This window comes from Anomaloglossus baeobatrachus, chromosome 1, assembly GCF_048569485.1.
Source record: "Anomaloglossus baeobatrachus isolate aAnoBae1 chromosome 1, aAnoBae1.hap1, whole genome shotgun sequence".
Classification (NCBI taxonomy): Eukaryota; Metazoa; Chordata; class Amphibia; order Anura; family Aromobatidae; genus Anomaloglossus; species Anomaloglossus baeobatrachus.
The window spans coordinates 328558863-328584172 of NC_134353.1; the positions used below are offsets into that span (position 1 = coordinate 328558863).

Here is a 25310-nt window from a genome sequence, read left to right on the forward strand (position 1 = left end):
CCGGATCCAATATCATCTGATCGGTTTGCTGGAAGACAAAGCGATCTGATGATGTGTCAGGATCAAGTGCCTGAATCACACGACACAGCAGCTGATTGTATAAACGCCGATTATACAATCAGCTGATGCATCAGTGCAAAAAAAAAAAATAATACTCACTTATGTGCTGATTACCGGCAGCTCCTGCAGCGATGGGGCGGTAGTCTGATCCCGTCCGATCGCTGCAGGAGCTGCCGGTAATCAGCTGATGAAGTCTCCTGACGGCAGGATGAGCTGATAGCCGGCCGGGCGCGAAAAAGCCGGCGAGACTACGATCAGCTGATGCGTCAGGTGACTGCATCAGGTGATCCACCGCCAGGTCCTGCAAGCAAGGTCCTGCCCCGGGGAGACTGCACACAGCCAGAGCGGCGGTACCGGGAGGAGATGGGAGCGGGCATGGCACCGGGACCCTGCAGACAGGTGAGTATATATGACATTTTTTTTTTTCTACTGTTCACTTTTGTTTTCGCCGCTGCCTCCACCTCCCGCCCAGACATGGCGCCGCACGTCAGCATACATGCACAGGACCGGAGGTGGAAGCGGCGGTGACGGTACCGGGAGGATTCATGCTTCTGTGTTTACCAACAGAAGAAATCCTCTTCCTGTACACGTCACTGTAGTACCCACCCCTTGCGTTTATAGCTGCGTTTTTAGTCATAGAAACGCGGCTATATGCGTTTTTCATTGCGTTTTTAACATCTCATTGAATTCAATGAGTGAAAAACGCAGTGGAAAACGCAGAAATAATTGACATGCTGCGTTTTTGTGGTCACCACAAAAACGCAGCTAAAAAAAAAAACGCTGTGTGCGGACAGCACTTATGAAAACCCATTGACATTGCTGGGGAAGCAATGTCACTGCGTTTTCAGCACAAAAACGCGGTAAAAAACGCCGCTAAAAACGCGGCAAAAACGCCTAGTGCGCACATACCCTAAGACTGATGTTGCGCCCGCCAGTATTAATGAAGGGTTTTCTAGCATATGCTGTACTGAATTCAATAAGAGGTGCGCACCACTTAATGAATTCGGTGCATCTTCTCAGCTCACTGTCATGTGTTTCCTTGCACCTCGCCAGAAATGTTACTTCAGTCAAAGACCAGAGATACGTTTCAGGCGTACACAACGTCCACACTTTTGATGGACGGGAATAGCCACACACCACCCTCACCGGTCTCCTCAATTCATCCCAATGGGTATAAAAAGCAGAAAAATGTTTGCGCAACTTTGGGTTGTGCAACAATTTCAAAATGTTGTATACTAGCATTGTGGCAAAATCAGTGTGAGGAATCTCCTGCTTTATGTTTTTCTTCCTTAGTTTGACCTGGACTCCATCTGGACTTTTATCTTCGGGGTTCCTGCATCCAGTGGAAATGTGTTCTCCTCTATCCACAATGTGTGCACAGAAGCTGCATTACTCTTACTGGGCATGCTCAGGACAATGCTGAATTCTGTGAGTGCTGTTTGCTTTCATCAAACACTATATAAGCATGTTTATTAAATGTTGTTACTAACATTATTCTTTTTCCATTTGACCATAGCCTTGGCAGTCTGAGGAAGAAGGTTCCTGGCTCCGGGAGTATCCAGTGACATTGATGCAATTCTTTCGCTACCTTTACCACAATGTCCCAGATCTTGCGCCAATGTGGATGAGTCCCGACTTCCTTTGTGCTCTGGCGGCGACTGTGTTCCCCTTTAACATTCGGCCGTACTCTGAAATGGTAAGAAGCCAAGTCTTTACATGTACAGTACTTTATTTAACCCTTTAAAGGGACTCTGTCAACAGGTTTCTAATCTAAAGACAGCATGTTGCAAGAGTTAAAACAGAAATTTCAGCCCTGTGTGTAGTATCAAATAGTATACTTTTGTTTACCTGCAATGTTAGTTTAAGCCTCTTATCTTTATCATTAGTGGGTCTCCACACATGTGAGTTGTAGTCAGACTCCGCCCCCTTCTGTGATTTAGCAGCTTCTGTCTATGGAAATGTACACTGAAAGCCGGTGTGGGCGGGGGGCAGCTCTCCCAGCACTGATACATGCAAAATTTCAAACCTTTCACTGTGTCAGAATAGCTGCACACAGTAATGTAAGTGATATATCGTTGAACTCAGGGCCTCTTTGCTTACATCATGCTGCTCTCAGGTGAGGTAGCAAAAACATGCTGACAGATAGATTCCCTTTAACACTATCCCTACCTCACCATTAATCTTCTTGAGTATCATTGAAGGTTAAAAGGTTACTTCCATGTAGATAAACTGCAAGATATTAAGTACATGTCATCAACAAACAAACAGAAATCAGAGTATATTGTATCAAAATAATTTTATTTTGCAAAAAATATTTTTTTTAAAATTTTTTTTTATTTATTCCAAATCACTAAAAACATCACAACATCAAGAAAAACATCACCAGAAAAAAACACATAGACAAAGGGATCTTTGACCTAAAAAATATTATTGGTGAGGAGAGCAGAAGGAGGTTATACTTTGTTCATAACGAAAATATATCAGAGTTTCAAGACAAACCTTTTCATCATGAGGCTCCTGATGAAAAGGTTTGTCTTGAAACGTGCGTCGAGGTTCTGAGGGTTTCTTTGACCTTATACTAGGCAAGTATGGTACAGTAATTTATGCTACATTTAACTAAGAGCCTCTGTTATAAGGCGATTGATTTAGTCGTGTTTGGGGGTAGTGGATATTCACATCCAGCCCGAGTAGACAAGTCAGTGAATGGGCTGTGCTTTTCCTCCTTATTAACCCCTTGTACTCCTTATAAACTCCATAGCTATAATCTAATATCATTTCTAAGGGGGAATCTATATGTATGTAGATGAGATCCCTCCTATATAGGTTTTATAGATTTATATGAGAGTTGAATTTGTTCCTTTGGGGATTGAATATTTATATACAGAGGCTATTATATGTATTTATTGATGTAATATTTATTAATTTAATATATGTATCAGTGCTGTTTCTAAAATTGGTGAAAGGGCAGAGGTGATGTTTTAATGATATAAACTCTGATATATTTTCGTTATGAACAAAGTATAACCTCCTTCTGCTCTCCTCACCAATAATATTTTTTAGGTCAAAGATCCCTTTGTCTATGTGTTTTTTCTGGTGATGTTTTTCTTGATGTTGTGATGTTTTTAGTGATTTGGAATAAATAAAAAAATTTTTTAAAAAAAATATTTTTTGCAAAATAAAATTATTTTGATACAATATACTCTGATTTCTGTTTGTTGATGACATGTATTCCTTTGAGTTAAAGTATCTTTAAAATCATGGTGGAGAAAATATAGAAATCTGCTAATATGTATCTAAGATATTAAGTAGTAGCCAAAGTGTGATGATGCTTTTCCTTACTGCGAGACTGTTACTTTTGTATTCAGCAGTGATGGCCTTTATTGCATAAGGCGTAATGTCTAATGTGAAGTGGCTCCATATTTCTTTTCCTTTTGAATTTTCTTAATAATTGGTAATTTTTTTCTGCGTCATCATGTTTTTGTTGATTAATATTTTCCTCTAAGTTACATATAAGCTAATGTATATGAGTGTGGTGGAGTATGAATAATTAGCATCAACAAAGTTGATGAGCAAACGGGGACAAGAAAGCAATTAGCAAACCAAGAATCGAATGACCTTGATACACTTCAGTCTCCGTAGGCTTGTAAACAGGCCGTGTGTAAAATGACACCTAGCCGAACCCTTTCACGTAGAACGGCAAATGTCACATCACACAGCTGGGTTCTGTTCATTAGCACAGCACCAATGTAGCTGCCATTTATAGTGTGAAGGCTGAGCTGTAACCTGTCTGTATGAATTCACGTCTACAGATGCAAATCATGTTCAACCTTACCATTATAATATGCAAATATGTTACATATACATGACAAGAAAAAGAACTGCGACAAATCACTGTGTCACTGTGATTAGGAATGGGTTACATAATTAATCCATGACTTCCACTCAAACTGTGTTTCCAGTGTTCACCGTCTATCAAAGATCTTAGCATATGGATAGTCAGTGTATTAATTGGACCCTATGGACTTTGTATGGTATGCTGGGCTATCCTATGCAGTGTGTCAGCACCTAAAGCCATGCCTATATGGCCAGAGTAAGGGTCAGTTTACACTGTGCGTTGCGGTGGTTTATTAGCCTTCCGACCTCGCTCCATATCCACACTGGTCATTTTTTAATAGGTCGCTCAGTGCACATAGACTGTCAGTGTTCTCGGCAGCTAGAGGCCTGTTTACACAGAATGTTGCACTGCCGAGAACACTGATCTTTTGTACAGCACAAAAGATCATCTCACCCGACATACGAGCATTTTGCTCATTCCTCTGGTGATTGGCATCCTGTTTAAAGTGCAAGTTTATTATAAAATAAAATTGCCTTTGAGCTTCCAGCTCCGTCTGTCCTAAAGCTTGTGTTCTATAGAGTTGAATGTATATGTTGTGCCGTAACTGCCGCTGCTTTTGTTGCATGATGGATACATTTTCCCTGTCAGTTACTACAAGCCATTTGTGTTTCTTTGGGGTACTTTGCACGCTGCGACATCGCCAGCATCGGCTAGCGATGCCGAGCGCTATAGTACCCGGCCCCGTCGCACATGTGATATCTTGTGATAGCTGCCGTAGCGAACATTATCGCTACGGCAGCTTCACACGCACTTACCTGCCCTGCGACGTCGCTCTGGCCAGCGACCCACCTCCTTCCTAAGGTGGCGGGTCGTGCGGCGTCACAGCGACGTCACACGGCAGGCGGCCAATAGAAGCGGAGGGGCGGAGATGAGCGGGACGTAAACATCCCGCCCACCTTCTTCTTTCCGCATAGCCGGTGGAGGCAGGTAAGGAGATGTTCCTCGCTCCTGCGGCTTCACACACAGCGATGTGTGCTGTCGCACGAACGAGGAACATCATCGTATCTCCTATTGGTGCGACATTATGAAAATGACCGACGCTACACAGATCACCGATTTTCGACGCTTTTGCGATCGTTTATTGGCGCATGTAGGCTTTACACGTTGCGACGTCGTTACCGGCGCCGGATGTGCGTCACTTTCGATTTGACCCCGACGATATCGCAGTAGCGATGTCGCAGCATGCAAAATACCCCCTAGGCTCTGTGTGTCACTACATAGCCAAATCCATTGCACGATGGATAACGCTATTGTGTCCACCGCGGTATGCTATTCGGACAGGAAGAGTAGGGCTGCATACGAGGCTGTTTGGTCTAAATATGACAGGCTTCAAACTGAATCTGTGACCAGTGTAAATGGCCTTAGGAATTAATACATGCAGATATGCAGGACTTACATTATACAACCCCTGGTAAAAATGATGGGCTCACCTGGCTCTGAGGATGTTCATTCAGTTTACTTTTGTTTAAAAAAGCAGATCACAGACATGGCACAAAACTAAAGTCATTTCAAATGGCAACTTTCTGGCTTTTAAGAAACACTAAAAAAAATATCATGAAAACATAATGTGCTAGCCAGTAACGGTTACTTTTCAAAACCAAACCAGAGGAAAAATTATGGAATCACTCAATTCTGAGGTAAAAATAATGGAATCCCCCTGTAAATTTTCATTCCCAAAACTAACACCTGCATCAAATAAGATCTGCTCGTTAGTCCGCATCTAAAAAGGAGTGATCACACCTTGGAGAGCTGTTGCACCAAGTGGACTGACATGAATCATGGCTCCAAAATGAGAGATGTCAATTGAAACAAAGGAGAGGATTATTAAACGCTTAAGAGGGTAAATCATCACGCAATGTTGCAAAAGATGTTGGTTGTTCAGTCAGCTGTCTAAAATCTGGACCAAATACAAACAACATGGGAAGGTTGTTAAAGGAAATCGTACTGGTAGACCAAGGAAGACCTTAAAGCAATATGTCTCCAAAACAGGAAAAACACAACAAAACAAATGAGGAACTAATGGTAGGAAACTGGAGTCAATGTCTGTGACTGAACTGTAAGAAACCGCCTAAAGGAAATGGGATTTACATAAAGAAAAGCTAAAAAAAAGCCATCATTAACACCTAAACAGAAAAAACAAGGTTACAGTGGGCTAAGGAAAAGCAGTTGTGGACTGTGGATGACTGGATGAAAGTCATATTCAGTGATGAATCGCAAATCTTCATTGGGCAAGGTGATGATGCTGGAACTTTTTTTGTTTGGTGTCGTTCCAATGAGATTTATAAAGCTGACTTCCTGAAGAGAACATGTAAATTTCCACAGTCATTGAGGATATGGGGCTGCATGTCAGGTAAAGGCACTGGGGAGATGTCTGTCATTACATCATCTTCAATAAATGCCCAAGTTTACATTGAAATTTTGGATACTTTTCTTATCCCATCAATTGAAAGGATGTTTGGGAATGATGAAATCATTTGTCAAGATGATAATGCATCCTTCCATAGAGCAAAAACTGTGAAACATTCCTTGAAAAAAGACACATAAGGTCAATGTCATGGCCTGCAAATAGTCTGGATCTCAATCCAATTGAAAATCTTTAGTGGAAGTTGAAGAAAATGGTCCATGACAAGGCTCCAACCTGCAAAGCTGATCTGGCAACAGCAATCAGAGAAAGTTGGAGCCAGATTGATGAAGAGTACTGTTTGTCACTCATTAAGTCCATGCCTCATAGACTGCAAGCTGTTATAAAAGCCAGAGGTGGTGGAACAAAATACTAGTGATGTATGGGAGTGTTCTTTTGTTTTTTTTTCATAATTCCATAATTTTTACCTCCAGAATTGAGTGAACCTATAAATTTTCCCCCTGTTTGGTCTTGAAAAGTAACCTTTATTGGCTAGCACATTATGTTTTCATGATTTTTTTTTTAGTGTTTCTTAAAGCCAGAAAGTTGACATTTGATATGACTACTTTTGTTTAAAAAAAAAAGCAGATCACAGACATGGTACAAAACTAAACAACTGAATGAACACCCTCAGAGCCAGGTGAGTCCATAATTTTTGCCAGGGGTTGTACACATATTTCATTAGCTAATGTCCTCTCTGAATTTCTGTGGGACAAAGTGATGGATGGTTTACAGTGACGTTTTGTGATTTGATGCAGGTCCCTTTACTGCACAATTGAGCTCTATTGGTAAAACAGTCCTGTCCTGCTGACATTTTGTAGGGCGTATAAAGATGTCTTTGTATTACTGATCCGCACATGTATATGTGTGACAGATGGCGCTGAATGGGCCTCTTAGGATTGGGGGCTGCTCCTACATGGTCTGGAGCAGGCCTGTGCTCATTGTGTCAGTGAGCTGTGTTATCTCATTCATCTGCCTAATGTTAGCTAGGCCTCGGCTGCCAAGTAGGAGCATATTGCAGGTGGCTGTTACAGGGACGTCTCCATCTCTATGTACACAGCTAACGTTCTGTTACTGCTCATCCGCCACAAACGACACACTGATTATTTCAGTTTGCCAGGACACAATACATTTGATATCTTCTGCTAAATCTAAGCAAACATTCGATATTCATCTATACAGATGAATACATCACTTTAAAATATGATGTAATTGTAGACAAAGTAAATAAGAGATGTGGTCAGATGAGATACTGATTCTGCATTTGGAGCTGCCAGCTGATGCCCATGTTGTGCTATGTGCCATATAATACTGTACCTATGTATATGAAAAGTAAAAGTGCCCTCCAATCTTGTATTCCTATAGCAGGGGTGTCAAACTTATTTTCACCAAGGGCGATATCCGCATTATGGTTGCCTTTAAAGGTCCACAAATTTTATTCCCTTATGTAGAGCGCTATACATATTATAGCGCTATTCATAATAGAGCAGGGATGGAAAAATAATTTTCCCTAGGGGCCACGTGAATGTTGATGAGGGCTGAACCAAAAGGCTGAAATTAAAATTGCTCAATATTAATATTATAGCTTCCACATAGCCACCTATATACAGCAGGAGCCCCCACATAGCCTTCCATATGCATTATGAGCCCCCACACAGCCTCCTATATACAGCATGAGCCCCAGATAGCATCATAAATACAGCGTGAACACCATATAGCCTCTTATATACAGCGTCAGCCTCACATAGCCTACTATATACAGGAAGAGCCTATATATACATGGCATGGGGAGCTGGAATATGTAATGCCTGAGTGTAGCCACAGACTCAGACTGGCTGTAAGGGGAGTCTAGAGTAAGGCTTCTCACAAAGCAGGACCCCAAGAACTCTGCAACCCTTTAACCCCTATACAGGGATGTGGAATTACACAGAGCAGCAGAGATCACTACCTGTGGCAGGCTGTAGTCCGTGGTCGTCAGGCAGGGTGAAAAACCAGGAGATGCAAAACAGGAACAGAATCGGCAGGCAAGGGCGTAGTGAGGAGACAAAGCAGAGGTCAAATCCGGAACTGGCAGCAGGGTACAAAAACGACAGGCAGGAGGGTAGTTAACAACAAGCAAAGGTCAGCGCACAGGAATCACAATACAAACAGCACATGAGCCAGGAGTACAGAACTATCTCTGGCAGTAGTCATGTGACAGGAGGGGAAATAAGAAGGGTGTGGTGTCTTCCCATTGGCTGCAGGTGAATGTTGGCAACATGAGCTGGAAGACACGCCACCTACAGTCAGCCAGTGGTACTGCAGGTTCCAGGGAAACCCAGCCTAGTGGATGAGCGGAGCCTGTGCTCCACAGAGCCACGGGCACCGACTCCTCTCCCATCACCAGCACTATCCATGGTGGGAACATGGGGTCGTCTGGCAATCGGAGCAGAAGTCGCAGGAGCGGAATCTGGTGGGGACGTGACAGAATATTTCTCTTGACTAGTTTCTTATATACAGTATAAGCTCCCACATAGCCTCCTATATAGATTGAGACCCACATTGCCTCCTAAATACAACATGAGCCCCACATAGTCTCCTATATACAGCAGGCGTCCCATGCAGCCTCCTTTATATAGCAGTATCCCCCAATAAGCCACTTATATAGTATGAGTCCCCACACATTTCACACTTATATAAAAAATAAATTAAGAAATGTATACGCACCTCATCCTGATTCCCACCTCTCCAGCCTCTGTCTCCTCTTTTATGACAGGCCTGCAGAGACAACGTGACGAAATGATGTAGTCATGTTGCCTGCATGAGCAAGCTGATGTCTTGTAAGCCGCAAGCCTATAGCGGTCTGCGACTTAGGAGAGGGAAAGTGATAGATAACGGAGGTTTTACTCCATGTTCTTTTGCGGGACTGATGGGTGTCAGCATCATGATGATGCCAACAGAGTTCAATGCAATGCAGGAGATCTGGGGCTCCGGGCAAGAAGTTCGTAGCTGGAGTCCTGGACCTTTCACTCTAGTGATGACTAAGCTGCTCTGACCGGTTCTTCATATGGGGGAAAGTGGAGAGCCGGTCCTTCTGTGTCCTGACCTTGCAGGCCACAAAAAATGACAAGGCGGGCTATGTCTGGCCTGCAGGCCTTGTGTTTGACACCTCTGTCCTATAGACTTGTCTAGGAGTTAATTGTAGTCAGTAATGTGGCTTACCTTGCCATGACCATCTACTGTTCTAAAAGGATAAATTATTCACTGTATTTTCCAGGTCACTGACCTTGATGATGAGGTGGGATCGCCTGCTGAAGAATTTAAAGCCTTTGCATCAGACTCTGGAATGAACAGAAGCCAATCTGAATACTGTAATGTCGGCTCGAAGACTTACCTAACCAGCCACCCCGCCAAGAAGTTTGTCTTTGATTTCATGAGAGTTCTTGTGATTGAAAACCTCTGCCTGACTCCCGCCAGCAAGCAAACTCCTTTGATAGACCTTCTGTTAGAGGTAATTTGCTCAGTTGTGCCTGTGCCGCGCTGAATGGAGAATTGAGACATTGTTAGTGTTTTAATAATGATAAGAAATGCACCATAAAAAAATAACACCTATTGAGCAGTACAATCCCTTTAATCTGGTACAAAACTGTATGCTAGCCTTTGAGAAGCGGAAGAAGGAGCGAACAAAGAATAAAAACAATTATAAGACTTTTTGAAGTATTCCATTCACTTTTTGATTTCTATTCATTTTGTAAACCTCTTCTGTCCATCATTTGCTTCAATCTGATGTAATTGGGGGACTTGTCCTGATAGAAAAGTCCTTGATTTATCCCTTATTCTTTGAAAAGGGAAAAAGGAAAGAATACATGTTAAAATATAAACCGCCTGTCCTACAGACTTTTTATCTTTAACTTGCGTAAGCACTCAAGTGATTTTTATTTTCTCTCCTTCTGCTGCCAGTCTCCCATTCCATATAATTTATCTAGTATTACTGAATTTATTTGTTCCTTCCTACCTGGAAATTCATTATATCCGTGTCCTTGGTTGAGCCATATTAGCTCATGATGACCCCCTGGGAAATACTTAGCTTTATGTTCTTAGTATGACCTGTATGATGAAATTGCGTGGTCTTTACCACTGACGTTCTCTATGGAATGGGGGAGTGCAGAAACTTCTATCGCAGTTGCTGCTGATGATTGCACATTGCCTGTTGCATCATTATACTATAGATGATCACAGTTCAGCCTGCGGACTGTATCCTCATAATGTAGTAGTTATCCATCTCTGATGACCATTTGTCAAGCTCTGCAGCTTGTAACACCAAAGAACAAATACTGTACTCTACATCATGATAAAATTAATGATTTTAGTAAATATAACGTCATAAAAAGTTGTATAAAACAAACACACATAAAGGGGGGAAAACCCAGAAAACAGCCACATTTTAGATTGTAAGGAACACAGGACATATGATACAGAAATGTAGCACATTGATCAATCACATATAAGAGCTCAAAACATCAACCAAATGCATAAAATATAGAACTGACTAAGTACTTAACAAGGATCAAAATAAGTGCGTATGGAAAAAAACAAAGTACCAACCTAACAGGCTCTGTGCATAGTCTGTCACTGTTGTCAGTACCCTCTTGGTTCTATATTCCATGCTTTATGAAGTTGGTCAGTGTTTGACCCAGTATATATCACCTGATGTACTACTTTTACATTTTTATGTCATACGCACTCTTTCATATAATCCGATCCCACTGTTTCTGTTAGTTGTTTTTTTTTTTTGTGTTTTACAAATGTTTTATAACTTTTGTTTGTTTTAATGTTTTGTTTATTAAACAGTTATGAACAAAAAGTATAACAATATCGGAGAGCAAAGACATATCTAATATCTCTATTAAGCTCGTTTGCATTGATACGCCTTCCAGGTCTGAGATCGTCTGTGGGATAACCTTCTCCAGTCGATTGGTAGTCTTTATATTAGATGAAGGGTGGAAGACGAGCGAAACCATAGCTTGCCCTCAGAATTTTGTAAAAACAGATTTTTCCTTTTACTTTTTCGAAAAAACAAATAAGAGAAACTAGAATATGGGGGGGGGGATGTAACTGAGACTCCTGAAAGAAGCCTGAAAGCACTTGAAACTCAGTTTTAGTGAGAGAAATAGGGGGTCCAAGAGATTTGGAGAAAAGGGGGGAGAGATGGGGGGGGGGAGAAAGAGTAGGAAGAGGGTGTTGGTCTAGGGTCCATTCATCATTATGTCCATAATAATCGGGGCCAAGTCATCTGCTCGTTCAGTCCCCTAATGGGGGGGAGGAGATGACTTAGGATCTTTTATGGCATCCTCTGCGCCACAGCCGCCAAGAAAGGGGGATTGGACTTGTAATCCTTCCAGGCATTCCATACTTGCACAAAGGAGAACATATTCTGTCGTGAGAGGGCTGAGAGCTCTTCCGCTTAGTATAATTGGTCAATTTTCAGTAGCAGCTGCGAGATGGTGGGTATCATTGTTGTGCGCCACAGTTGGGCAATCAGCAGTTTACATGCTGAACTCACAAATGCCACTAGTCTCGAGTTAGCTTTATCTTTAGGCCACAGTGGGAAATTTAGTAGCCGATGCATGGGTTCAGGGTCCCCCTGTTTGCCTGTAAGGTCCGAAATCAGCTGAGTTGCTGTCTTCCAGAATATCTGGAGGCATGGGCATGTCCACCATATGTGGAGGTACGTTCCCTTGTCCCCCTCGCATCTCCAGCAGAGATCCGAAGAGGCGGGTTTCCATGTGCCCACCGAGGAAGGGACTATGTACCATCTCGCAACTACTTTGAAAGAGTTCTCTTGGACTCTCACACAGCATGATGGCCCGTGCGAGGCTCCGTAGATTTGGCTCGTTTGAGCGTCAGTAAATGTGACGTTCAGATCTTTTTCCCATTTCAGTATGTAAGCTCTCTTTACTGCTAATTCTTTTGTAAGTAAAGTATTATATAGGCGAGATAGGATTTTTTTGGGGGTCCTTGTTTGCGAACAAAAGGATTCAAATGTGGTTAGTGGTCTGGCGAAGTTGGAATGTGACAGTAGTGGTTGGATTGTGTGTTTTATTTTCATATAATGGAGAAATGTGAGTTTAGAAAGGAGAGGAATCTCGCCTATCTCCTGCCTCGAGACCAGAGAGCCATCCTCCAAGAGATCCGTAGCCGGGATCTTTGCATTACTCAGATGCGTGGATTTAGCGGTGTTAGCAAGATTCAGGCTGGAGTCTAGAATATCGGAGATTAGGGTTAGTGGGGAGAGAGGGGGGGCCAGGAACTCCACATTATGGTTCCAATTGTCCAGAAGTGTTCTAGTCAGTTCGTTGGTAAAGGTTCTTTTATATCCCTGGCAGGAGGGAGCAAGTAATAGGGCTCGTAAGGGGGTGGGGGCCAAGTGTTCCTCTATTGTCGTCCATAACTTATTCGGAGGGCGTCTGACCCAGTCCACTGCTCTAGAGAGGACAGCGGCTTTATAGTATGTGGCTATGTTGGGGAGTCCCATACCCCCTTTGTCCTTTGGGAGGCTCAATGTGTGGAAGTTAATTCTTGGTTTATGTTTGTTCCAGATGTAGTTGGAAATTAAAGAATTGCATTGAGAAAGGAAAGATTTGGGGACTGGTATAGGTAACATTTGAAAGAGGTATATGAGTTTTGGGAGTATGATGCTTTTGATTAAATTTTTCCGGCCTAAGATATAAAAGGTGCTTTCCAAGAGGCTATTTGCGTGGTAAGTTTGGGAAGGAGAGACTTGTAGTTTAGGTCAAAAAGGGATTTGGGAGCTTTCCCTATTTTAATGCCAAGATAGGTAATGTGGCTCTTTGGCCACCTGAATGGAAATGACTGTTGAAGAAGTTTAGTGACATTGCCCGGGATGTTTAGACTCAGCGCTTCAGATTTGGATAAATTGATTTTGAAGTTGGACCATTGGCTGTATTCTTCTAGTGTGTTCATGAAGGCAGGGAAGCCTCTTTCCGGTCTGGACATTACTACCAACAAGTCATCCGCATAGGCGGCGGACTTGTGGTGAGTCCCCTGTAGGTTAATCCCCTCAATTTCCTGGTTTCGCTGGATGGAGCACACCAATGGCTCCATTACCATGACAAATAGTAGGGGGGACAAGGGGCAACCCTGCCTGGTTCCATTTCTGATGTCGAAGGGGTCGGTCAGCGTGTTATTTATTTTGATTCTGGCTGTGGGAGATGTGTACATCTGTAATATTGCCTGTATGACAGTCGGAGGAAAATGAAAAGCTTCCAACGTGCCCCGCAAGAAGGTCCAGTCCACTCTATCGAATGCCTTCTCGGCATCCGTTCCCAAGAGCACAAGGGGCAAGTTCTGGGCCCTAGCATATTGCATTAAGTGTAGTAATCGTAGCGCATTATCTTTCCCTTCTCTTCCCCGTACAAATCCGGATTGCTCCGGAGATATGAGGTCAGGAAGGATTTCCGCAACCCGGTTAGCGATTAAGCTGGCATAAATTTTTAGATCCACATTCAGAAGTGAAATGGGTCTATAACTTCCACAACATTCCGGATCTTTCCCCTCCTTATGTATTAATGATATGTGGGCTTCCAGGGCTTGTTTGGGAATAGGATCGCCGAGAAGTAAAGCATTGCATGCTGCTAGGAGGTGATCTCCCAAGATATCAAAGAATTTTTTGTAATAAATGGTTGGTAGGCCATCTGGGCCTGGTGCTCTTCCCATGGGGCATTTGGACAGGATGGACTGAACCTCAGCACGAGAAAACTGTTTTGTCAGGGATTCTTGTTGTGTCTTGGAGAGTGTCGGGAGATTTAATTTAGCTAGATAGTAGTGTATGTCGCATTTTCTCTTGTCTTTTTCTGTAGCTGACTCTTCTGGTCGAGATTGGTATAGGGTCTTATAAAATTGTAGAAATTCGTTTGAGATTTGGGAATAGTCCTGGGTGCGATGGCCCTGTGGTGTTTTAAGTGTATGTATAAACGTACGCGCCTGCCTTGTTTTTATTAGTGACATCATAAGCTTGGAGGCTTTGTCCCCATGTAAAAATATGCGGTTTTTCCAGCTCAAATGTAATTTGGCTGACTGTTTATTGAGTATGTCTCTTAGTGCTACCCGCTTGGCAGTCAATAGTTCTAAAGTCTGTTGGGACAGAGATTTTTTGTGTTGGGTTTCCAAAGTATACATTTCTTCATATAGGCTTTGCAAAATTAGTTTCCTTTGTTTATTAAGGTGTGAGGAAATGGAAATCAGTTCTCCCCTTATGACCGCTTTATGTGCTTCCCATAGAATTGGTGCATTGATGTCTTGTGTCTTATTCTCCGCAAAGTAATTGCGGAGACGGTCAGAAATGCGTTTCCTATTGTCTTCTGAGGAGAGGACTGATTCATTTAACCTCCATGTGCGGTGGATCAGATATGGCCTCTGCAATGTGAAGCTTGCCGTGACATATGCGTGGTCAGAGTGTGGCGTGGATTGGATTGATGTGTTAGTGACATTGGGTAATAGAAACCTAGGTAAAAAAATGTAATCCAGCCTGTGGTAAGATTTATGGGGATGAGAGAAGAAGGTGAAATCTTTGGTTGTCGGATGCTGTAATCGCCAGATATCAATCAGGGAAAGAGAGAGGAGAGAAGTTTTGATCCGGGATAGGTCCCTGAGTGATATGTGGCTCTTTTTTGAGGTTGAGTCTAATTTTGGCTCCAGGGCTACGTTAAAGTCTCCACAGAGTATTGGAGTGCCTTCCAAAAAAGACCTGAATTTTTTGAGTGTGGAAAGTAGCCAGCGAACCTGTTTGACATTTGGAGCATAGATATTTCCCAATGTTACCATTGAGCCCGCCAGTAGGCCTTTAACAAATATGAACCGGCCCTCAGGGTCAATGACTTCATGTTGGGATAAAAAGGGTATGTCTTTGGCGAGTGCTATCGACACTCCTTTAGTGCGTTTATTTGGGGAGGGGGCATGAAACCACGTGCTGTAGTGTGCTTTTTCAAAGCTTGGAATTTTGCCTTTGCAGAAGTGTGTTTCCTGTAAGAAGATAATGTCAATGTGTTTCTTATGAAGGTTAGATAGAGTCTGTGCCCTTGGTATGGGGGAGTTCAGCCCGTGCGCATTAAGACTAATCACATTAAATACCTTATGATGTGTCGGCATAGTGGCGACTGCGGGTGGATGTCTCTTTTTCCGGTAAGATGAATGGACCAGACCCACGACCATGCTGGGAAAGGAAAGAGCAGATGGGATGGAGGGTAGAGAAAGAATCAGATAGGGAACAGGGTGTTAAATTCAACAATAACAACATTTTCAACATCGGAATAGGAATGGGTATGCCTCGAGAAGGAGCAGAAAGTGCAGTACCCCTAAAGTGACTTCATGTTTTTAGCATGCATACACAATGTCGGACAATAGTAGGCCTGAGCCTAGGCCCTCCCATGGGGCCCGCTTTCCAAGTTCGCCTGGAGCTTCTGTGCCGTATTGCGCCTGGGCCTTTGGGTCTTTGGAACGATGCTGTGCCAAGGTGACGGCTCTGGGAGTTGCTGTAGCGTAGATGTCGAACTGTGGATTTCCAATTCAGGATATTTCTCCAGAGTAATCCCCAGGTCTTCACAGATCCGCCTAATTTCAGCTGATGTTTTGCCTTGGTAGTGTTTCCCTTTTGCTGTTATCGCAATGCCAAATGGGTATAGCCAGCGATATGGGAATTGGCGTTGGCGTAGCTCTTCTGTAAAGGGCTTTAGTATTCGCCTTTTGGTCAGAGTGGTGGCTGCAAGGTCGTGGAAAATCCGGATTTCGGAGTCTTCATACCTTATGGTGCCAGCTTCCCTTGCTTTTTTAAGAATGAGCTCCTTAATACGGTAGTCCATAAAGCGGCATATGACATCTCTCGGTGGTTCCCCCTGCCTGGGTCGGGGTCTCAATGATCTGTGGGCTCTGACCAGCTCTATCGGTGGTGTAGGATCAGCGCCTATCAGGTCGGAGAAGGTGCTTTGGAGAGCCGGGACCAGGGCTTCGTTTGCTACCGATTCTGGGAGGCCTTTTAATCTAAGGTTGTTCCGCCTCTCTCTATTTTCATGATCCTCCAAGATTGCATGTATTTGATTGACACTATCTTCTTGTTGGTGGAGACAAGAGATGATGGCATTGGAGGTTGTGGTGATAGTGGCCTGGGAAGCTTCTAGTGTTTCCACTCTGTGGCCTATCTGGCCGATATCCTGTTTGATGTTAGAAAGTTCTTTCACTACCGGTTCTAAGGCTTTGTTGAGAATCCTTCTGATAAAGGACCTGGAGATTGGAAGGCTCTTGTTGGAATCCATGTCCTCTGCATCACTAGCGTCATCCTCCATTTCTTGTGTGGCAGTAGTAGATGAGTTTTGAAAACTATCAGCCCCCGCCTCTGCTGGCAAGAGATGTTTTTTGAGGAACTTATCGACGTCTGCCTGAGTCGTGGTCACCGCTGGTTTGGGCAAAGCACTGGCCATTTTATTGCCAAATTTGACCATGTCGAAGTCAGTTCTTATGATATTATGTTATAATGAGTATAGTGGGGGTCTGGTCCCTCTGCTCCTTCTGAGCAGTGTGGAGTTCACCGTTTTACATGCCCCTGTGGGGGGGTCGGATGGACTGTGCCTTTAAATGGAGTGTAGGTCTGCGTGAGCGCTCTCTGTGCCCACTCCTCTGTGTGTTCCCGTCCGCAGCCCCAGGATCCAGGGAGATATTTGGCTTAGGGTCTTGGGGTATTGGCAAATTACCCTTCTTGCAACCCTAATTGTAACAGTCTCATCCTTGGCCGGGCCCCAGATAGTGGAGAGAGGCGTGGGGTGTCCTCTGAGATGATGTGAACGCAGCCCTTAGGCTGTATGGGGGGGCCTCTATGCTTGGAGCTCCCTCAGGCTCTTCTGTCTGATCTGCCTCTCAGCGTATGTGGGCCTGGCAGCACCCCGACTCCTATATTGACGCGTATTGTTCAGCTGTGGGAGAGGGGGGGGGGGGAGGAGGAGGACGCCGACCCGGTGGATGGGGATCGCGGCGGGATATGCCCTGGGTTCTCCTGGGTCTCACGGGAAGGACGCGGGGGTGTGGGAGGGCGTCCGGAGGTTTTCACTCACCGCCCGAGCTCCTCTCCAGTCCCGACAGGGTCTCCCCGAGCGCCGCCTGCAGCTGTCGCGAGGCTTCCGGCCGGATCTCGTTTTATAACTTTTTATGAAGCTATTTTTAATAAACTCACTATTTTCCCATTATTTAGTGTACGGTATTTGTATCTCAGTGTAAGAAGCTGAGATACGTTGGTCCATTTTTTTTTTTTTATTTAAGAGATATTAACGCCCTGCAAAATCCTAGCAGTGTGCAATATACACATCACTATGATTCGCCTCTGCTTGCCAGTTCCAAGTTCCAGCTCTCAGCACGTGGCCACAAGTGTGTAATTTTCAGAGTCGTGGTCACTTGCCAACTAGACTTTCAACTGCTTTGCTCAATAGATTCTATTAAGAAGCAGTCTGTGACAATGGTCAATAGTTGACTTCAAAAGGGCAAAACTAATACTTGCAGTCTTGTGATGACCTCTGGAACTGGCAAGGAGAACCGAATTGCGGTGTGCAACTCTACATACCGATACAATTCAGAAAGCTGCAAGACTTGCCAAAAATGTCCTCAGGGTGGACAAGAACGGGAAGAAAGTATGCTAGATATAAAAGAAGTACATAGTGTGATAAACAATCAGATAGGGGGGCAGGGGTGGAAATTCTTTTTGGCTGGGATGATTCTTTTTTCAGAGTCTCTGAAAAGTAGTTTGCAGTCACTCTATTTGACATCAGACTGCTGATGAATGTTCGCCGCATACTGTCACGATTTCCCTTTATTCCCCGTGCGGGTGGGTATGTGATTTGTATACATGTGGTCATGTGCTTCTCTCAATTCCTATGTTTTGAAGAGAAGCCGGATGAGACCATAAGTATGACCCCCCCCACCCCCCCATCCGCATCCAGGGGGAGTATGACAGTGTAGACATCACACTATGTCTCGATGATTTGGCAGTATCAGTTGATTTAGCAGTGACTGCTGATTTATTTTTCTTTCTTTATCGTTCCTTCCATGGGAGACCCAAACCATGGGTGTATAGCTACTGCCCCCGGAGGACACACAAAGTTACTACACTCAAAAACGTGTAGCTCCTCCCTCCTAGCATATACACCCCCTGCTAGCCAGATCTAGCCAGTTTCTTGCTTTGTGTCAGGAGGATCACACACACGCATGCATCCTTTTTTGATTTTTCATTTTTTCTAAAGATTTGGAAGAAAAGCGGGTCCACTGGACTCCCGGCATGTCCCTTCTCACCCCCCTGGCGGCGGTGCTGTTAAGGTTGACTTCAGGGCAGGAGCCCTTCATGCCGCGCTCCTTCACCATCCCTTAGGGGCTCTGGCTTGAAGTTGGAGCCAACACGGTTCTCACTGCCTTGCAGGAGACCGGCCTCCATCCGCAGCCCTTGTGCAGGACCCTGCTGGACGGAGCACTGACCCCCACCCCACAGGGACTGGGCCCTGCGTCTCAAAGTTAAGTATAGAGACGTTTATTCAGAGGGTCCTTCTGCATTGTGGGGCACTTTTATTGTGGGGGACAGTGATTGCTTGATAATGCTGCTTTTTTACTGTGTTTCCGGCCGGTTCCACGGTTTTTACTGAGAACTGCGCCGACGATGCCTGATTCTCGGCCGCATGCATAACTCTAGGCCCCGGCTTCAGCCGCGGCCTAGTTTCGTTTCGTTCCCCTGCATGTCAGTCATGCAGGGGGACACTGCAGCGCCGCCCGCCGGCCGCTCTGCACAGGGGAGGACGCTCCTTTTTGAGGAGATCATTCCCTCCCCTGTACATCTCCTTCGCCCTCCGATTCCCGCTCCTGGGTTAACCCCCGCCCCCCCCTTCACTCTGGCGCCATTTTCTCAGCGTCTTAGTACACTGGTCGGCGCTGGCTGCTCTGCAGCAGAGGGAGTGAATACTGGCTGGGGGTCCAGGCTTGGAATTCGGATGGCACTCATAATAGCGGCCTGATAAGTCACAACCTCTGGTTGTGCACTTTTATACACTCTCAGGGCATTCTGAAGGAGTTAATTCTTTATCATAGAACCTCCTCCTCAGCAGCATGTCTCACTCTAGCAGCAAAGCTCCAAGGCTGTACACTACATGTTCTGCATGTAACCTCATATTGCCTGAACCGGCACACTGTAATGGTTCTTATGTGGTGGATGGGTATTCTAGACATTCTAGACAGAGCCCCCACCTCTGCAGCATGTCTCACAGAGCGAGGCTGCAGGCTGTTTTTTATTATCCACTGCAGGTAGTCTCGTACGGCTATACCGAGCTCATAACCACTGTGGCCCCTCAGCATGGGGGCTCATTAATGGTCCCTCCAGCTGCTCCGGTTTCGGTGGCTGACCCCCGTGGGAATCCTATTTCCAGGAGTCGGCTGTCCCGGCATCTGCTGAGCATGCAGCCCCCTTCTCAGGGCGTTTTCTGCTTCGCTCAGCAAAGCTCACAAGGGACTCTCCTTCTGGGCTCAGACCCCGTCCTCCTGACAGGGAGACGCAGGGTCCCCTGTCCTCCCCATCCCGCAGCTCCGATTTCGAGCTGACTCACTGGACGAGGAGGATGTCTCTACCACGGGCACGGACGGATCCGTCCGTACGTGACGCAGATGCGAATGATTGGATTGCGTCCATTATTCTTGTACTGGACCTCCATCCGCCTGATCAGGGGAGTATTCCCCGCTGGCAGAAAGGCATCAGTATACCTTTAACAGGATGAGGAGTGTGTTCCTTAACCACTCCAGTTTTCAGCCCGCTGCGTCCAAGCCCACAGCCTATCCTGCAGACCCCACAGCGGGGTTCTGCTGCCTGTCTCCCCCTCCCATCAGAGGTGGTCAAGGAGTGTACTCATTCGCCAAGGGTAGCCACTCCGGTGTCTAGACTTTCAGCCCGGTTAGTTGTATCAGTGGCTGACGGCACCTCTATATGGATTCTACGGTACATTAATTTTGTAGTGGACCTCAATCCGCCGGTGTTACCTTATCTAGGTGAACACAACGTGTGTTCCTTAACCACTTCAGTTTTCAGGCCCCTGTGACTAGCCCAGGGTCCGCTCTGACACTCGCTTCCCATGAAGCGTGATTCTGAGGACTGTGTTTCCCCTGTCCACCAATGGTGGTCAAGAAGTGGGCTCATTCACCTCAGGTGGCTCAGCCCGGACCGTTATGTCAGTGGCTGATGGCTCCTCACTTAAGGTTCTGCGGTCCGCCCGGTTGTCCTTTGGGCCAAGTCGGTATAAGGACGGCAGGAGCTTCGTTCTCCTCAGCTTTACAGCAGTGCGGTTTTTTTGTACCTTCTCTGCTTCTCTGGAGGAGATGCATTCTCTCACAGGGACTCTATGCCCAAAACGGTTGCCTGAACTTCCAGACTTCACTCTTTTCATCCTCTGCCAGGTCTGCCATGCTGGACGCCGCACGGCGGTGGTCTGGGCTACCTTCCTCGCTATCCGCAGGCTCCTGTGGCTTCGGAATTGGAAGGCAGATGCCTCTATGGAGGTTCCTTGCTGGGCTCCCCCTTGGTGGGACCAGTTTCCCCGGAACCAACTGGGTGAAATTAAGGAAGCTCTTGGCGGGGAGTGTTCTTCCTTGCCACAAACCTAAACCAGGGAACCTGTCCAGGGCAGGAATCAGTTGAGGTTTCGGTGGTTTCCGTTCCTCCATCTGATCGTCCTCTAGCTCGGCCTAGGTTCATAGAACCAAATGGCTCGAAGCTGCGTCTTCAGAAGACCGCAGGAGATGCTGTCACTGACTCAGCTTCCTCCGAGCTATTTAGCCACGCCAACAACCTCCTTGGTCGGTGGCAGGCTCTCTCCACTTGGCGACGTAGGGTTCTAACACGTCTCCGTTCAGTGGGGGCGAGATTATATCTCCCTTGGCTACAGGATGGACTTCTGTCCACCCGCCAAACAGATTTTTTCTGTCAACTCCTCCCGGCTACAAGGCCGCCGCCTTCTCACAGGCTGTGGCATTTCTTGCTGGCCAATGGAGTAATTGTACCGGTTCCCGACTGGGAACGGTTCTGAGATTTTTGCTTAAATCTATTCCTAGTCCCCGAAGAGGGCGGTGCCTTCCGACCTGGATCTTTAGCTTTTCAAGCATAGCCAGGTGGGGCGTTTTCACATGGAGTCTCGGTTTTGTTCCGTGTGTTTTTTTCACCGGATCAATCAAGAACCCAAGGAGATTCCCTAGCAGCCATCGGCATCAGAGATGCCTATCGACAGGAGTCAATCGCAGTTTCACACCAGCGTTGACTACGTTTTGACAATCGGAGTGGTCCAATTCGTGGCTCTTCCCTTGGGGTTAGCCAAGGCCCCTCGAGTATTCTCATTGGGGCAGCTGTGATTAGGGTCCTGCCCCCCTAGGGTTTGGCAGTGATCTTTTGCCCTGGACGGCCTCCTTGTCGGGGCTTCATCCAGTGCTGACTCTTAGCAGAGTGCTTCGCTCACTCTCGCCACTCTGACCTATTCGGGTGGCAAGTCCACTCTGACTTAGAACCAGAGGTTCTCAGGGCGTCAATGGAAGCGGTTCCTCGCCCAGTTTCTCCTGCGTCCTCTGAGACTGGATGTTTTCCGCTGTACAAGCGAACTCAATCCTCCCACGGGGTGGTGGCTTCGCCACTGACCAGGGGCTCGTTTCAGTGGTGGCTTCGGCCACTCTGTCTCAGGGGCGCTCCTTTCTGGCCCGTCCCGGGTGATCTTCACCAGGATGCTAGCCTATCCGCCTTGGGAGCAGTATATCTCCACCGTGGAGCGCAGGGCGCTTGGACTCTGTCCGAATCAGCCCTCTGGATCAATGTGCTGGAAATCAGAGCTGTATTTCTGGCTCTCTAAGCCTTCACCATCTGTGGGCGGCTAGGCACATTCGAGTCCAGTCGGACAACGTGACAGCGTTTTCCTACATCAGCTTCCAGGGCGGGACACTCAGCCGCCTGGCAATCTTGGCGGGTCAACATTCTTCAGTGGACAAGGTACTCCTAGTCCACCGTATCCGCAGTCCACATCCTAGATGTGAAAACTACGAGGCAGGCTATTTCAGCTGTCCAACCGTGGTCCACAATCCTCAGGTTTTGCGGTAGACACACTGGTTCATGTTTGATCCCAGCTTTGTCTCTTTTCGAATTTCACCCTCTACCTCTTGTCCAGAGTCCTGCGCAAGATCGGTAAAGGGGGCCGTCGGGTCATTCTTCCAGACTGACCCAAGCAGGCTTGGTACTCTGACCTGCTCCTTCTGTCCGTTGGGTTGCCATGGCATCTTCCGGACCGTTCAGACCTTTTCTCAAGAGGTCCGTTTTTCCCGTCAGAATTCTGGATTCTCAGATTGACGGCGTAGCTCTTGAGTCCTGGATCTTGGCGACTTCTGATATCCTTCCTGAAGTCATCTCCGCTATGACTCGAGCTCCAAAGTGTCCTTTGACCTTTTTGGCCTTGCCGACCCTCCTGTCCCTTCCACAGTCCGGTCTACAGCTAGGACTATCCCTCATTAAGGGACAGGTCTCGGCTCTGTCAGTATGTGCCAGCGGTGCGCTCCTTTAAGGGCGCATCTCACATCATTCCGTTTTTCCGGCGGCCTATGGAGACCTGGGACCTTCATCCGGTCCTCCCGGTTCCCGGAAACCCCCCTTTGCGCCTCTTGGGGAGGTTTCGTTGTTTCATCTTTCACAGAAAGTACTTTTTCTAGTGGCTATAATTTCCCGCCAGAGAGTTCTGACTGCACTCTTTCGGAGTCGCCCCCTTTTTTTTTTTTTGGTCTTTTGCATCAAGACAAGGTGGTCTTCGTCCGACTCCGGCCTTTTTTCCCTAAGGTGGTTTCTGCTCCACCTTATCCGGGGCAATTTTCCTGCCTTCCTTTTGTCCGGCTCCTGTTCATCGCTTGAGGAAGCGTTGCATATCCTGGATTTGGTGCGGGCGCTCCGGATCTATGTGTCTCGCACCGCCGTTATTAGGCGGTGCACCTCTCTAGTGCTGACTGTTCGTCAGCGTAACGGTCTCTCGGCATCTAAGCCGACCCTGATGTTGGCTTAGGTCGGCCATTTCCGAGACCTACGAGTGTACTCAGGTGCCTTCCCCGCCGGGGATCAGAGCACATTTGGTCAGACCTGTCGGCGCCTTTTTTTGGGCTTTCAGGCACCAGGTTACGGCTCAGTAGGTCTGTCAGACTGCAGCTCGAATTAGTCTGCATACTTTTTCGAAGCACTTCCCAAGGCATGCTCATGCTTTGGCAGACGTGGGCTTGGGCAGACGCATTTTTCCGGCGTCTGTCGCCCATTTGTGAAGTTAGGTTTGCCTGCTTCTCAGTTGTCTGTTTATTCCCACCCATGGACTGCTTTGGAATGTCCCATGGTTTGGGTCTCCCATGGAAGGAACGATAAAGAAAAAGAGAATTTTGTTTACTTACCGTAAATTCTCTTTCTTGTAGTTCCGACATGGGAGACCCAGCACCCTCCCTATTGCCTGTTGGCAGGTTTCTTGTTCCGTGTGTCTTCACCGGCTGTTATTGTTGTAGACAGAGGTTCCGGTTCTTCCGGATTTTACTCTGTCTCTTCTTGTGGGTGGATGTCCTCCTTCAGCTTTTGCACTAAACTGGCTAGATCTGGCTAGCAGGGGGTGTATATGCTAGGAGGGAGGAGCTACACGTTTTTGAGTGTAGCAACTTTGTGTGTCCTCCGGGGGCAGTAGCTATACACCCATGGTTTGGGTCTCCCATGTCGAACTACAAGAAAAAGAATTTACGGTAAGTAAACAAAATTCTCTTTTTTTGAGACAAGACAACCCCTCTGTCCTCTTCAGAAACCCTATTTATCTGTGGATAGAGGTCTGATCGACTGGTAAGTAGAATTTAGACCATGTCTGGCAGGTTTAATGGAGCAGCGGCAACAGGGAGAAAATGAAGTTTTACTCTCCCAGCAGGGAATCTTTTCCACTCAGAGAGGGTGTTACAGTCACCGCTTAGTATACATATAGTATTGGCAGTGTAGTAAAATGGAGAAATTTGAAAACACCGGCCAGATAAGATATTTAACAAAAAAACTTACTTTAAACAATAGTTCACTTGCGGACAATACCGACCTATTACCCTGGAGTAACGTGTGATTAATTGATGTTTTGCAGGCTTCTCCTGAAAGATCTACAAGAGCTCAGCAGAAGGAATTCCAGACCTACATACTGGACAGTGTGATGGACCATCTACTGGCTGCCGATGTACTGTTAGGTATGTATTCATTTCATTAAATGCCTTTTATTATTATAGTTTTATATTTCCCAATGGCAGCCTTTGGAGAACTTCTCTTGGAATGAATACGCTATTATTAATGGGATTGACATTTTTTGGGTTGTTTTTTTCCTTAAACTACATTAAAGCAGCTTTAAAGATACTAGATTTTATTATTAGTAGGGCTTCAAGAATGATCTAGTAACATCACTGTTTCTGCCATAAAAATAAGTCAGCCACCAATTTACTAGCCTCCAGATTTCTGACGTATAGCAATATCCTTTGCCTTGTTTTGCTGTTCCCATTACTAGACTAACTAAATAGCAGAGTACAGTTTACATGTATATAAATATTCTTGGCGACTTTTACATCCAAAAAAGGTTAAAGGGAGCCTGTCGCGTTGTACAGTCTATAGTTTTCTGCCCGTAGATAAGGGAAGATGTGATGGACATAAGAATAAAGCAGGCTTTACACGCTGCGACATCGCGAGCGATAGCACAAGCCAATGTTGGTGGCGCGTCACGGGGTGATCGCTGCAGTAGCGAACAATATCGCTACGGCAGCGTCACACGCAATTACCTGTTCACCGACGTCGCTGTGGCAGCCGAACACACTCTCCTTTAAGGGGGAGGTTCGTTCGGCGTCACAGCGGCGTCACTAAGCGGTCCAATAGAAGCG

At 45.9% G+C, this 25310-nt stretch overlaps 1 protein-coding gene and 1 long non-coding RNA gene across 12 annotated transcripts in view; one reads left to right on the forward strand and one right to left on the reverse strand.

Annotated features, from left to right (window-relative positions):
* WDFY3 (WD repeat and FYVE domain containing 3) overlaps positions 1-25310 on the forward strand; it is a 388800-nt gene that overhangs the window by 282738 nt on the left and 80752 nt on the right. For all 9 annotated transcript variants that reach the window (XM_075351922.1, XM_075351959.1, XM_075351945.1 and 6 more), the window contains 4 exons: positions 1354-1488; positions 1577-1756; positions 9613-9846; positions 24533-24632. In XM_075351922.1, coding sequence (XP_075208037.1) covers positions 1354-1488; positions 1577-1756; positions 9613-9846; positions 24533-24632 — 649 coding nt within the window. The remainder of the gene's footprint in view (positions 1-1353; positions 1489-1576; positions 1757-9612; positions 9847-24532; positions 24633-25310) is intronic.
* Positions 973-9871, reverse strand: LOC142312990 (uncharacterized). Of its 3 annotated transcripts, XR_012754397.1 has the most exons (5): positions 9730-9871; positions 9558-9646; positions 9063-9113; positions 8305-8423; positions 973-1748 (listed from the first exon to the last, which is right to left on the reverse strand). It is a non-coding gene; the product is annotated as an uncharacterized LOC142312990 (long non-coding RNA). The 3 variants fall into 3 exon arrangements; XR_012754398.1 differs by lacking the exon at positions 9063-9113 and having other exon boundaries at positions 9558-9643; XR_012754396.1 differs by lacking the exon at positions 9063-9113.